This window comes from Orcinus orca, chromosome 15 (genome assembly GCF_937001465.1).
Source record: "Orcinus orca chromosome 15, mOrcOrc1.1, whole genome shotgun sequence".
In the NCBI taxonomy this organism is placed as follows: domain Eukaryota; kingdom Metazoa; phylum Chordata; class Mammalia; order Artiodactyla; family Delphinidae; genus Orcinus; species Orcinus orca.
The window spans coordinates 77,407,562-77,423,315 of NC_064573.1; the positions used below are offsets into that span (position 1 = coordinate 77,407,562).

The 15,754-nt window shown below is 46.5% G+C and overlaps 1 protein-coding gene across 4 annotated transcripts in view; it reads left to right on the top strand.

Annotated features, from left to right (window-relative positions):
* RNFT2 (ring finger protein, transmembrane 2) overlaps window positions 1–15,754 on the top strand; it is a 60,341-nt gene that overhangs the window by 14,587 nt on the left and 30,000 nt on the right. For 3 of the 4 annotated variants that reach the window (XM_049697608.1, XM_033408669.2, XM_012537324.3), the window contains one exon: window positions 2,608–2,761. In XM_049697608.1, coding sequence (XP_049553565.1) covers window positions 2,608–2,761 — 154 coding nt within the window. Of the gene's footprint in view, window positions 1–2,607; window positions 2,762–4,740; window positions 7,243–15,754 lie in introns of those variants that run through there. The other variant, XM_049697609.1, reaches the window with a different exon arrangement.

Genomic DNA, 15,754 nt, shown 5'->3' on the forward strand with positions numbered 1-15,754 from the left:
TGCCCTCGTCAAACCAGTGCTGAGTCAAACCGGCAGCGCACAAAGAGAAAGAGAGTGACTCGGAGAAAAGCAGCAGAGCTGAGCCTCCTTCCTTACTGATGTCAGTGGTCTAGAGTGGGTTTGTAAATGCTACCAATAGCCATTATCTTATTTTGCCCTCCCACTCAGCAGGGTATTGCTGTCCCTGTTTTACAGGTGAGGAAACTTTGACTTAATGAAACCCTTTCTAATAAGCCTTAGTCCCAGTAGGTAACAGAGACTTTGAATCATCCCAGGATTTGAAGTCTGATGACCAGTGTCAGAGGTGCTTAGTCTTGCCACGTACCAGCTTTGTGCCCTTCGGCAAACAGTGGAACCTCTTCGAACCTCGCCTAGTTTCTGCATTAGTGAAACCGAGAGCAAGTTAATTTCTGCCTTACCCACCTGAAGGTCATTACCCACCCACAGGCTAATTATCAGAGAGGCCAAATGTTAATAATATGTGAAAAGTACTGGGCAAACTGTGAAACATTTGATATGTCATAATCATATCATAATATTATTCTTTTATGATAAATTACTTTGTCTATTGGGGGTGATGGCTAATGGGGCAGAAAACTGACAATAAAATGTATCCATCCATTACAGTTCATAGTGTACGTTAGAAATAAGTGGACTTAGCGATCAATCTGCGGAAAAACACTTGGGCATCTTTCTGGCTCCAAAAGCCAAAACAGAAAAAACTCTAAGACAATGAACTAAAACCTACGTGGGTGAATTTAACAGATCGGTGTCTCTGAGATCAAATGGAAAGTGGAGGGCAGATCTTCATTTCTTTTGCGATCGCAGATGCATAATAGAGAAGCAGGGCATGGAAGTCAACCAGCCAGCCTGGGTTGTGCCCAGGAAGGGACAAGAGCAGAGACAAAAAGGGGAGCTCAGGGCTGCCAGCCTCTCCCCATATTGTAACTCGGATGCCACTCAGACTTGCAGACGAGGCATCCCACAGAGACAGGGCTCAGATGTGGAAGGACACCAAAGGTATCATGAGAGATTGCAAAAATAGATTATTTTCATTGATTTAACCCTACTCTCGCTCTTCAAAATAGAAATTGACTTTTAAAAATAAAAGTACAAAAACAGACCAGTTCATTCCTAGGATGCTCTCCTCAGGGGGCCTCAGTCTGCACCGTTTTCCACCAGCCCAGCAGAGTATGTGGGAAGCGTTTAGAAAGCGTTCACTCTGGGCTGTGTGCACTGTCCCCTGCTTTTTGGTGGACAGGCAGGACTCGGAGTGGCCTTTGCTTGGAGCCTCTAATCTGGCGGGAGGAAAAGCGAGGGGACCAGCACAGTTTGGGTGCTGGTTCCAATCCTAGCTCCACATTCTAGCTGAGATGCCGTGGGCGGTGACTCCACGTCGAAGCGCTCCAGATTCCCCAGCTCAAGATGCGATAATCATAGTGCCTACCCCATAGAGCCTTTGGGAAGATGAAATGACTTGAGACATGTAAAGCATGTGGACTAGGGCCAGCATGCTGTAGAAAGCCAAGATATTATTAATATGATTAACATCATCATCCACAGAGGTGATGGAGAGCAGTGCTACTCAGCATGTGGTCTATGGATCAGTGCCAATTCGAGAATGACTTGTTGTCTGTCCCCAGTGAGGGAAGTACAGAAATTGAGTGTGACTCACCTGGTCACGGATGGGTAAAATGGGTTTACACACTCCGAGTAGTACTGCTGTGGAATAAGGACTGAGAGCAGTAGCTGTAGCCGGGACACCTGGGTTCGAATCCACCACCGTTCCATCATATTTGTAGGACCTTGTGCATGTTCATTTACCTTTCTGTGCCTCTTTTTTCTCATCTGCAAAATGGGTAGATAACAGTGCCTGCCCCGTAGAGATGTTGTTATCATTATCACTGCTGCATGACAGAGTCAGTAGTATACCTATTATCTCATTGAATCCCACCAGTAACACTGAGGGAGGGACCGATTCCCATTTTATTGATGAGAACACTGAGGCTTACAGAGAGAACATTATCTGCCTAGGGTCCAGTAATGGAGAGGCCTGGATTCAAATTCAAGTCTGTCTGATACTGATGCCCATATGCTTATCATGCAGTGTGACCTTGGGCAACTTAACTTCACATCTCCAAGCTTCAGGGCCTCATTTATAAAGTGGGGATGAGCAGTGCTCACTCTGCAGGACAATGAGATACAGTGAGTAAATTGCTTAGCACAGCGTCTGCACATCAAATCCCTCCTCCCTCCTTCTCTCTCTCTCCCTCCTTCATGTTATTGGTCGGCCTTCCTTCCTTCCTTTTGTTTCCTCTTGTGAAGCCTTTTGTGGCCCATAAAACTGGAGGGGACCTTAACTAATGATGCTCTAGGCCAGTCTCATCATTTAACTCTCAGGGGAACTGAGGCTCAGAGAGGTTAAGATACCCACCTGAGGTCACACAGCAAGTTAATAGCAGATTCAGGAACAGGGCACAGATATCTGACTCCCAGCTTAGTGCTCTTTCTACAGGTAATATTTACAAGGCTCCTAGAATGAGTAGAAGGGCCCCTAAGGGCCAGTGACCCTAAGTGAGCATCCTGACTCTCTGACTCCTCCCCCAGCCTCATATTCCTGAAGCCCAACCTGGAGACGCTGGACTTCTTTGACTTGCTGTGGATCGTGGGCATCGCAGACTTTGTGCTCAAGTACATCACCATCGCCCTCAAGTGCCTTGTCGTGGCCCTGCCCAAGATCATCCTGGCCGTCAAGTCCAAGGTAGGCCCATCACGCCAATCATGCAGGGGTTTCAGGATGCCTTCTGGAGAAGGAAAGGTTGGACTTGGGCAGAGCTAATGTCAGTGCATCAAATGAACAGAGCCTGAGCTAGTAGATCCTGTCTCCCACCTCTTGTCATCCCTTGAAGCTGAGCATCATTCTTTATTGTCACCACCTTCTTGTCACGCCTCTGCTCTCCAAGTGCATTTACTAAGTTTTGTTGTTCAGAGCTGGCCTTGATGCAATTTTCATCTAAATTTCACCCAAGGAAGGAAAAAAAGCACATTGACATGCCCTGGGTCCTGCTTCTCCCAGGGAAGGATGGCTCTCAAAGGTTTTTGACTCTTTGTGGCTTCTGGGGCACGTTATATAGAGGGTACCGAGGCTCCGAAGAAAAGGACTCTGTGATCCATGAATGACGCCTGCCATGGACACAGGAAGCAGACTGGTGGCAGTGATTCTTTGGAGTGTACCTTAGGGAGAGGCCTGCAGGAGGTGTTGGGATGAAGAGGTCTTGGGGGATAATCATTGTAATTCAGAGGACTGAGCAGTGTGAGGAAAAGACGTCACGGTTAGGTCAGAAAGCTCAGAATTTGTCCCAGGCATTGGTCGGCAGAAGAGCAGGTTGGAATTGACCATCTGTCTTGAGTGACAACTGATCAAATCACTGGCCAGGTGTATAGGAAAAACACACTCCTGTGTTTCTTCTGTACACACACACACTCAATACCTCCGACACCAGATGTGTGGGTTTTCCACACATCATGTAATTCTCTGACACCGGCTGGGTATCCTTCAGTTTAACACAGTTCTGACACTGTCCACCTCGAGATAGTGTCAGATCCCACAGGATAAGGTCTCAGTCCCGCAAGACTGCCCCTGTCACTTCAGATGCCAGTCACCAGCCCCAAGTTGGCACCTGTACTTCTGACCAACCGGCTACAAATCAGGGTTCCCATGACCCCCTCCTTGGGTTCAGTGCCCCTTGGGTTCTAGATGCCCTGAACCTCTTCCTTCATAGCAGTTGTGGCACTTCGTTGAAGGCAGGAGACATGAATCCAGGCATGTGAGGAAGCTGGCTCTGCACTGACTGCCTGGAATAATAATGGCTCACAGTTATTGAGCACCGACTGTGAACCTGAGACTGTACTAAGCACTTCATGTATGCACTACCTTATGTAGCCTCTTGCTGTTCCTCTCAGGGAGGTACAGTGCCTGTCATTCATGAGGAGGAGACGGAAGGTTGAGCAGGCAGACAGCTATTAAGTGGTAGAGTTGGGACTCCAGCCCAGGGCTTCAGCTTCGGGGCCCAAGCTGTACCTCACAGTGGGTATGGGAGAAAGATAAGGAAAGCAGATAGAGAATGGTTACTCATTGCCTAGCGCATCCTGGTTCTTGCTAGATTCTTTCCCATGTCTTGACTCATATAAGGCTCTCAACACCCCTCTGAGTGAGAGAGAGATTATTATCACCACTTTCTAGATGAAAAGCTGAGTACAGTCATCCCTCAGTATCTGCGAGGGATTGGTTCCAAGATCTTCCTCGGATACCAAAATCCGTGGCCGCTCAAGTCCCTTCCATTTGCTCCTCCACATCTGCGGTTCCGCATCCTCGGATTTTCTATGTGAGATTGGTTGAATCCACAGACGGAACCTGCAGATACAGAGGGCCCACTGTATTCATTTCCTGTGGCTGCTATAATAAATAACCACATGCCTGGGGCTGAAAACAATAGAAATTTGTTCTCTCACAGTCCTGGAGGTCAGAAGTCCAAAATCAGTGTCACTGAAACGAAATCTAGGTGTCAGAGGTGGGGGGGGGGGGGCGGTGCTGGATGTTAGGGGAGGATCCTTCCTTGCGTCTTCCAGCTTCTGGTAGCTGGCAGCATTCCTTAGCTCATGGCAGAATCACTCCAGTCTGCCTCTGCGGTCACCTGGCCTCTGCTGTGTATGACATCTCCTTCTATCTGTCTCATACAGATACATGTGACTGCATTTGGGCCCCAGCCAGACAATCCAGGATACGCTCCCCGTGCCAAGAGCCTTAACTTAATTGTGTCTTCAAATACCCTTTTTCCAGATGAGGTCACATTCACAGCTTCCAGGGTTTGGGACCTGGTATCTTTGGGTGGCCATTTTTTCACGTACCCTGTACTGTGGCTGAAAGAGGGGTGAGATATTTTGTCCAAAAAACACCCAGCTGGTCAGTTATAGAATCAGAATTCACATCTTCCAACTCCCAAGGCCATGGCCACGTCAGGAGATCATCTGCCCAGCACTGAATGGATGTCGGAATTCCTGGGCCATTCCTGACCCTGCCACTTTCCAGCCACGGGGCCTTGGGTGAGTCACTACATGTGCCTGAACATGTTTCTTCCCTTAGAAAGTTGAGATGTTTACAAAACCCCGTTTGAGATGCTGCAAACATAAAAAGACTTTATGTATGTGGGTGAAATGAGGGGTGGGTTGTCATTGCCTGGAGAGGAAGCAGGTGAGGCTTTGCAGCCCACCTGCCTATCCAGCATCCTTAGTCTTCCTCTCACTCTCTCCTGCCCCTCTTCCCTCTGTTCCCTGTGCTTCAGCCAGACCCTTCCTCTTTCATTTCCTTCCATACACCAACTAGTGCCAATCTGACATGCGGTAGATGTTCTATCCCCATTTTCCAGATGAGAAAACTGAGACTGAGTAACTAACCCTTACAGCTTCCAGAGTCAGCTGTGTGCTGCCCTTCTACCTCAAAGACCCTTTTCCTTTCTTGTGTCTTAACCACCTCCTGCTCCTCCTGCAGATCACAGCCTCTTAGAAACCTCCCCTGCCCCTTCAGGTGAGGCATGGTGCCCCTACTGGGGACTCTCACAGCATCCTGTACTTCCCCTGTTCTAGCACTCACCACCCTGAGTGTAATTGCTTGTTTAATTGTCTGCCTGCTCTGCTCGACTGTAACCTCTGTGACAGCAGGAAATGAATGCATCTGGTTTCTTTGTTGATGGATCACCAGCATCTGATGTGCACTCGGAAGCATTCTTTGTATGTATGTATATATGTTTGGGTGGGTAGATGGATGGGTGAATGGATATATAGGTAGATGGATGCATTGGATGGCTAGATGGGAAAGTTGGTGGATATGTGGACAGATGGATAGTCCAGTGATTGTGTGGATAGATGGATGGGAGATGGATGGATGGATATTTAGATAGATGATGGATGGGTACTTGGATGGATGGATGGATGGATGTTTAGAAGGATGGACAGACAGGTTGGTAGATGGACGGGTGAGTGGATGAGTTGATAGTCTAGACAGCTACACTAACTCTCATCACCTCCTCTTGTAACCTCAGTGAGAGCTTAGACTCCATTGTCAGCTCAGCTCAAACCTCTCATATATGGTAGGTGTCCAGATACCTCTGTCATGAAGACACCAAAATCTACAAGGCAAAGTAGTACTCACTTCCCTGTGCTAGAAAGGAACATGCAGCAAACCTTCAAAGAAATGCAGCAACCAGACCAATAGTAATAAATGCAAGTAAACCTTGCCGAACAGTTACCAGGAGTCAGGCAGTGTGTTAAGCACTGCCATTTGTTCAAGAAATAGTTACTAAATGCCAGAGGTGTGCCAGGCACTATTCTAGGCACAGGGATACATCAGTATCAAAGTACAAAGGAGACAAAAATCTACATACTCATGGAGTTTATAGTCTACTGAAGACATCGTCTTGTTTAATCTTAGCAATCCTGGGAGGTAGATACTGTTGATATCTCTCTGCACAGAGCGGAAACTGAGTTAAATAACCTGCCAGAGATTGCAAACCTCAGAGTAACAACGCTGATGGCAATAGGAACAGCTGATGTGGAGTCAGCCCTTCACGTGGGCCAGGCCCTGCTCTAACCCTTTTCCCTCTGACATCTGTCTCACAAGGCAAGTGCTGTTGTTTTGTGGGTTTTTTAAAAATTGAGGTAAAATTCACATAACATCAAATTAACCAGCAATCATTTTATTTTATTTTATTTTATTTTATTTTTATAAATTAGAACTGACATTTATTTGTTTATTTTGGCTTCGATGGGTCTTCAAGAACTGACATTTATTTATTTATTTGTCTGTTTGTTTATTTATTTAGGCTGTGCTGGGTCTTTATTGTGGCCTGTGAGCTTCTCTAGTTGTGGTGCACGGGCTTAGGTGTGGTATGTGGGATCTTAGCTCCCTGACCGGGGTGAAACCCGGGCCTCCAGCATTGGGAGCGTGGAGTCTTCCACCGGAGCACCAGGGAAGTCCCAGCAATCATTTTAAAGTATACAATTCAGTGCCATTCAGTACATTTATGATGCTGTGCAACCATCACCTCTATCTAGTCCTAAGAGATTTTCATCACCCCAAAAGGAAACCCCGGACCCATTCAGTCACTCCCCCTTCCCTCTGGCCACCACCAATCTGCTTTCTACCTCTGTGGATTTACCTATTCTGGGCATTTCATATAAATGGAATCATACGTTATGTGACCTTTTGTGTCTGGCTTATTTCACTTAGCATCATATTTTCAAGATTTATCCACATTGTAGCAGAAATCAGCACTTCGTTCCATTTTAATGGCTGAATAATATTCCATTGTGTGGATAGACCACCCTTTGTTTATCCATTCACCCATTGATGGACATTTGGATTGCTTCCACTTTTTAGCTATTGGGAATAGCAGTGCTTTGAACATTTGTGTAGAAGTATCTGTTTGAACACAGTTTTTCTGGGTAAATACTTAGGAGTGGAATGGCTGGGTCATATGGTAATTCTACGTTTAACTTTTTGAGGAACCACCAAACTGTTTCCCACGGCAGCTACACCATTTTACACTCCCAGCAGTTGCTGGTTTTATCCCTGTTTTCCAGAGGAAAACACAAACGCAGTGAGAGGTTAAGAAGTAGCCCAAGGTCACACAGTGTATGAGTGGCTGAGTGGGGATTTGAACTCAGGCAGTCTGATTCCAGAACCCCTGCTCTGGGAGGGAGTTACTAGACCACACTCCCTCCCACAGAAGTTCTCTGGATGTGCTTGGAAAATTCCTCAGAGTTGACTGAGGAGCGATGTCCCCGTACACAATCTCTATAAAATTCCCCCAAGTTCAGGCAATGGCTACCTCACTTCCTTCCCTTTCGACGGGCACCACTGGGGGCCAGGGGGCGGGGATGGGAGGTGGCACCCCTTCCCTGCACCTCCGAGGTGTGGGCGACAGTTATTAATGCCTCCCTGGCAACTGTCCAGCTCCCTTTTTCTGATTATTATTATTTTATTCGGCGAGATTAATGTGCCAGGTCAGAGCATAATCCAGCCTGTAAAAAGTGATGTGAATAGTCTCCTCAAGATAAATTGCAGGCTTGGAAAAGGTTCACAGCCTTTCCTTGCCTGTCTGAGTGCTCTCCCGAATCCTCATCAATCCTTGTCTGGGCAGAAGAAAAGGACGGGTCTTCATTTGCAGCTGGTGGGGGGAGGGGGGAGAGGAGCACATCTGTCAGGGACCCCTAATGGCTCACAGCACAGATGCTCTTTCCTGCACCTCCATGCCGTCCACTGAGAGGGTGGGTTGGTTTTTAATATTATAATTATATTGGAAGGGCTTCTGGTATTTGGGTTTGCTTGATGGCCCCACGGTCCCTGATGTGTGAGGCTGAGTGAGCCTCTGATTCCCATGTGCCTCTGGACACCAGAGGGTCTGTCCGGGATCTTCTCATACCTGGGCCTCCCAGGACAGCCATGCTCATTGGCTGGCCAAGAAGGGGGTGGGTTAACAACGACGGCCACCGATCTATAACCTCAGTCCCAAACCATCACACTGGCCGGGTGTCTAGCGCAGCCACTTGTCATCATAAATCCAGATAACTTACACAGTTCATACATCTTGGCCCTGCCTGATCAGGCTCCTACCCACTTCTCCAACCTCATCACCCAGGACTTGTCCTCTCCCTTGGCTCACCCTGGACCAGCCAGCACCTTCCTTCTCAGGCCCTTCGCACTTACCGCTCCCTCCGCCTGGGGAGGTTTTTCTCTATGTTCCCAAGGCTGTCCCCTTCCCATCATTCAAGTGTCACTTCCTCTGAGACTCTGTCGCCTCCCTGACCACCCTGTTCAGAGTGGTGGTCCCCAGTTTGCATTACCCCATCACCATTTTATTTCCCTCCTCGCGTGTGCCAGTATCTGAAATGATTGGATTGTCTTGTGTTTATTTTCTGTCCCCACTATTCAAGTATAGACTCATGAGAACAAGGACCGTTAGGTCTGTCCTGACACATGGATATTACGGGCTGAATGAAGAGCCTCGTGTAAATTTCTTGTTAGGGGGTTAAAACTAGGCCTGCTGCTACCCCACCACGTAGAGTTCTTCTCAGACACATCCCCTTTCTCTCCTCAATCCAGTGGACATTATTTGGGACTTATTTGCTTACAAAGGCAATGCTAGGCCCTGAGAATATAAAAACAAGTAAGACGCCCTCCTCACCTTCGTGTACTCCCTGAGTGAAACTTTTGTTTTAACCTAACCCGAACCTAGTTAAGAAAGCAAATTTTCTTGTCCTGGAAAATTTTCTTGACACTCCAACTCCTAGCATTAATAGTAGTAATAATTTAAAACTTGACTTGTCCACATTGCTCCTTCCTTTTGTTAAAATGAAATCCTCTTGGCTTACGATTCTAGAAATGCACTGTCCAGTATGACAGCCACAAGCCACAGGTGACTATTTACATTTAAATTAATTAAATTTAAAATTCAGTCTCTCAGTTGCACTGCTCGATAGCCACAGTGTTGAGCAAAGCAGATGTAGAACATTCCAGTGGACAGCATTGTTCTAGAACATTCTTAGGGCAGGGTTCGTTCAACCTCTCACTAGCATAGGTAGCAGGCAGCTGCCATTCTGCCCATTTTTCAGATGGAGAAATATAAAAGCGGGTACTTCTCTAAAAACTCTCAGTAGCGGGTGTGTCATGAGTAAACACTGCACAGCAGGAAGAAAACTGGCCTTGAGTCAGCAAAACTGGGTTCAAATCCTGGTTCTTGGACTTACTACCTATGTGACCTTGGACAGGTGACCTCACTCTTTGGAGCCCTTGGCTTCCTCATCTCTTAAATGGTTGTTTTTATCCCATTAAGGTTATCAGAAGGTAGAAGGCTGGGTATCCAGTTGCTGAGTGGATACTAGGACTAGCTGTATCAGAAACAAGGAAACGTTTAGCTGACCTATTTCTCCAAAAAACACAGCATGTGACCAACTTCCTGTCTTTTCCCATAAGAACGGGAAGGAGGAAGCCCTTCCCATGTCTGAAATCATCTTAGCTGACCCCTAGTGCAGCCTGCACAGCCAGCCCCTGGATGAGAGGTTTCCACAGGACGCAATTCCACGAGCTTTCAGCCCCAGTGGTTCGTCTCTTAAGTACAGGGGGAAGCAGACAAGAGCAAGAAAGGTGGTTTTCTTGGATGTGAGAGCCAAGAGGATTCATGAGGCTTTTTGTGCCATTAAAATCCCTCTTTTCTGGGCCCTGAACCCAGCACTTTTGCTCTCAAAGTGGTTTCTCATTGATTGAGTCATGTTCTCTCCTGGGGGTCAGTCATTCCTTTCTCTCTCCCCTCCCCTCCTGAGCAGAGGCAGGTCTCCACCAGGGCAGGTCTGAGTTGGCTAGGTCTCAGCTGTGGTTCTCACAGTACATCATTCTGTGTATAAAAGTGCAGAACTTCTGGAAGAGCCAGTTGTACTTGCTGCAGCTTCCCACACAGCAGGGCTAGAAGGGGTTAAAGCAGTGGTTCTCAACTAGGGGGATGTTTGGCCATTTCTGGAGACATTTTTGATTGTCATAATGGGATGGGGGTGATGCTGGTATTTAGTGGGTAGAGACCAATGATGCTGCTAAACATCCTACAGTGCACAGGACAGTCCCCTGAGACCAAGAATTACCCAGTCCCAAATGTCAGTAGTGCCAAGGTTGAGAAACCCTGGATTAAATGTTCGTTTTATGGGCTGAATTGTGTCCCCCGCAAAAATTCATATGTTGAAGGCCTAACCCCGTAGTGCATCAGAATGTGGCTATATTTGGAGAAAGAGTCTTTAAACAGGTAATTAAGTCAAAGTGAAGTCATTAGGGTGGGACCTAATCTAATATGACTGGTGTCCTTATAAAAAGAAAATTAGGACACAGTCACACCACACAGGGAAAACCACGTAAAGACACAGGGAGATAACAGTCATCTGTAAGCCAAGGAGTGAGGCGTGGAGCAGATACTTCCCTTACAGCTCCCAGAAGAGACTTGCACCCTGTTCTCAGACTGCTAGTCTCCAGAACTGTAAGAAAATTAATTTCTGTTGTATAAGCCCCCCAGCCCTAGAAAATTAATATAGAAAATTAATATAGAAAATTAATATACCCACAAACCAGTTTACCTACAGTACTGGGCCCTTTTGAGAGTGTTTTTGTCACCTATTCATATGTCTCCCAAGTATTCCCCATTCCTCTCATTATTGAGGATACTTCATTTTTTTAATGCGTTATACAATCACAGGGTTCAGAAGTCAAAACACCAAAAACAATATATGGTGAAAAGTCTTCTTCCCTGTCCTGCCCCCAGACACGCATTTCCCCCTCCCCGGGAAATAATCATATCATCCTTGACTCTTTTCATAGCTACCATGCACATATACAAGCAGACCCATGTATATGTTCTCCCTGTTCATCTGCATGTAATCAAACAGTAATATTCTATACACAGCTCCCACCTTGCTTTTTTTTTAACTTAACCATCTATGTTGGAGATTGTTGCAGACAAATACATATGTAAAACACAGCGTAACAGTAAAAAGCCAGACTGCCTGGGTTCAACTCCTGTTTGAGAAACCCTTTGCCATTTACCAGCTGTGTCACCCTGCAGGTTCCTTCACCTCTGCGGGCTTTCACTTCCTCGTCTATAAAATGAGATCACAATAGTATGGACCCGTGTTAGTTTTCAATTGCTGCCTATCAAATTACCACCAACTCAGTGGCTGAAAAACACACCCGTTTATTAGTTCACAGTTCTGTAGGTCAAAAGCCAGGTGGGCTTGCCCGTGTTGTCTGTGTAGGGTCACATAAGGTCAAAATTAAAGTGTCAGCTAGGCTGGGCTCCTACTGGAGGTTCTTGAGGAGAACTGACTTTCAGGCTTATTCAGGTTGGCAGAGTTCAGTTCTGTGTGGTTGTAGGACTGAGATCCCCGTTTTCTTGCTGGCTGTTGGCCAGGGGTCACTGTCACCTCCCAGAAACCACATTCTGGTCTGTTCACGTGGCCTCCTCTATCTTCAAGCCAGAATGTGCTTCACATCTCCCTGACTTCCCCTTCTGCTTTTAAAGGGCTCCTGTGATTAGATTAGACCCATAAGATATTCACCCTCTGGGACCCTGATTAACCTCACTGAGCCTCCGTTTCCCCATCTTTAAAATGGGAATATTAGGACTCACAACATTGTTGTGAGGATTAAGATAACACAAGTCAAATGATGGCTGGTTAGTTATGCTTTTTTTTTTTTTTTAGTATAATTGATTTACAGTATTGTGTTAGTTTCAGGTGTACAGCAAAGTGATTTGGTTATACATATATATGTATATATCCATTTTTCCTTCTTTCCATTATAGTTTATTACAAAATATTGAATATAGTTCCCTGTGCTATACAGTAAATCCTTGTTGTTTATTAGGTACTGTTATTCTAAAGAAAGTAGAGAGCATTTGCAGTTACCCATTTATAGTTCAAGGCGAGCAAGAAGGTCAGAATCTAACCAAAATCAGATGGAAGAAAATACCATTTACTAAACTATGATTCTGGAGCCTTGGGGAGATGTTCATAGGCATTTTGTTAAAAGGTGTTCCATGGTCAGAGGACTTTGGGAAATGCTTTAAACTTTATCCTCCACTTGCCACAGTAAAGGCTCTGAGAAGTCCTGCAGCCAAGAAAATTGTTTCACTTTGTTTTCCCTGACATTTTCTCAACTTATTAACCATGGAACCTTGTATTAAGGAGCACAATATGCTGCAAAACCTAGTTCAGAGATAGACTACAACTTATGGACCCAGTGCTTGTTTTTATAAATAAAGATTTATTGGAACATAGTCATGCTCATTCATGTATTATCTGTGGCTGCTTTCATGCTACAGTGGCAGCGTTGAGTAGTGGTGACAATCTCTGTGGCCCAGACAGCCTAATCTATTTACCATCTGGCCCTTTAAGAAAAATTTTGCTAACCCTGGTCAGGAGTTTGAATTCATTTGCATTCCTAATTCCTTCTAGTTTGGCCTTTGCAGGAAAGTTTTGTCTGAGTGAGGGACTCAGTATTCTGCAGCACACAGATACTTTGGGAAATAGAAGACCCCAAGGAGTGAAATGTGGCCAGGAGTCTGTGCTGGAAGCCATCAGAAGTGAATTTGGCCAACTTAACTCTTTGAAATCAGGAGGCTAATTTTAGTTTTACCCCAAGGCACCAGATGTTCACACACAACCCTAGGATTTGTTCCTTCTTTGCTCTGCTTGACGCGTGTAGCGCAGGTGCCCACTAATCCCTAGAGCAGCACTGAATCCAGAGATGGCAAACACCCTAGGAGCTACCATTTGCCAACCTGTGCTTGTGTCAGGAATCACTAAACAATCATGACCCTGCTTTACCCAGATACAGCTTTCTCAGTGCAGCAATCCAGACAGCCTCTACCGATCAATGTCAGCACAAAAGATGAAGCCTAAGCCTTTACCTTCAGTTCTTCCTTGTTAAAGAAAGTGGAACATTCTGACCTCTGCAGAGCTCTGTGGCTTCTCAGCTGTTTGGATGAGGCCCAAGGGCTACATTCTGCCTCCAAGGGACACAGCAGGGACAGTCTCCTCAAGACTATTGAGGAGAATCTTCTTAAAGTCAGCTGATTGTAGATGTTTCTCAGACTTACAAAATACCTTCACAGCAACATCTAGATCAGTGTTTGACTGCATAACTAGATACCATAGCCTAAATTGAAACATTAAACTAACCATCACAATCCCCCGTAAAACAAGATATAGACTTTGGGACTGAGGCCAATGCTTTACTGTGTCAAGGAATTATCCATAAAGTCCAGTTTATTAAAATTTTGAAAGTCAAAACTGATTGTTGAATTTGATCAAAAATCATTTGATTTTTCTCCTTAGATATGTTAATATGAAGAATGGCATTAGTAGGTTTCCTATTAAGCCCTGTATTCTTAGAACAAAGCCCACATGGTCATAGTAGATTATCTTTTTTATATGCTTCTGGATTCTGCATGCTACCATTTTACATGGGGTTTTTGCATCAGCTGTCATTAGTGTTCCTCTGCCTTCATTGGTGAGCATTTCCAATTCCTGGAAATTGCTCCTGTCACTTTCACTTACATCTCATTGGCCACCACTCAGGCACAATCACTGCATGGGAGCTGGGGAGCATCTTCTTGCAGCTGGGTGCCAGTAGACTTAAGCAAAAATCAGGATTCTTATTTTGAAGGAGGAAGGGAAGAACGGACCTTGGGAGGCACCAGCACCCTCTGTCCCAGGATGATTATTCCTGGTTTGTAGATGAGGAACCCGAGACTCAGCAAGGTGTGTTCACTTACCCAGGGTCCTACAGCAAGTCTGTGGGGCAGAGCTATGGCTTATGGCTAGGTCTTCAGATGCCAAGGGAGATGCCCCCAGGGACCAACAGTAATAACATAATCAATATTCTATGATAATAAGATACAGCAGTAACAAGTAGCCAGTGTGCTTAGTGCTATTCTAAATGCTTCATAGGCATGAACTAATTTAATCATCACAACAACCCTATGAGATAGATATTTATTACTCGCAATTTGCAGATGTGGAAACGGAGGCACAGAGAGCGTAAGTGACTTGCCAAGGGCACATAGCTGGTAAGTGGCAGGGCTAGGATTTGAACTCAGGCAGTCTAGTTTCAGGACCCCCACTCTTAACCGCTCCCCAGTCCTCTCTGCCCATCTTTCCCCACCCCTGCCCTCCTGACTCACTTACCCCAGCACGGATGGCCGCAGCAGTCTTGCTTCGTGCAGCTGAGGGACAGCCAGAATCGCTCCCTACCATCCAGGTGCCAGAGTCCCCCCTCTCCCGGCCCCTCTGGTCCATAATCTCCTCCCTCAGCCAGCCTGACCCCCCTTCTGTCTCAGAGGCCTGTGTATCATTTTTTGTTCTTGTCTTGTTTGTTTCCCTTCCCTCCGTTCCCTGGGAGACTCTCAAGGGCTACATTCTGCCTCCAAGGGACCCAGCAGGGACAGGGCCCAAGCGGGCACCCAGGACTTCCCGCACCCCAGCCTCCGCCCCTGGGAGGGAGGGGGGTCTTTTGCGTTATTTATTTATCTGTCTAGCCCTGCTCAGCTCCACACCCCCCAAGCTGGTGCTCCCCACTGGGGAAGATGAAAAACGGCTTCAGACAGTGGGGGACAGAGCTTGTCGCATGACCCCCGCCGTTTAATTCCCTTTAATTCATTTTCTATTGAACCAAATGATACTGTCTGTTTTTAATGGCAAACACTCAACATGGAGGAGGGGCGGCCAGGCCTCCTCCTGCGGAAATTAGGAGCACAGCTGCTATTTAAACTCTCCTCCACCTGCCCCCCTAGCACTGGGCCCTTGGAAATCACTTTCCAGGTTGAAAGATGATACCTTTCACCAGTTCAGATGGTCACTGGGTACGCAGGGAGCTGGTGCGGCTCCTGCAGCTGTAGTCAACCTGTCTTAGGGTGGCCGGCCCATCCCTAGGCCCACGCTTCTCTGGGAATAACTGGGTACTTGGGAACAGGGCTGGGGCCGTGGCTGTTGTTGGCGCCTCTACTGCCCGGCCCGCCACTGGAAATTTGGGGCAGGTACCTGGCCCGAGCAGGACCCATCCAGTGCCCTCTTCCAGGGAAAGAGGAACACAGAGGCTGGTTACATTCATTCACTCAACACTTGGGAGCAGTGTCATGCATCAGTCTGTGTTTTAACCAGA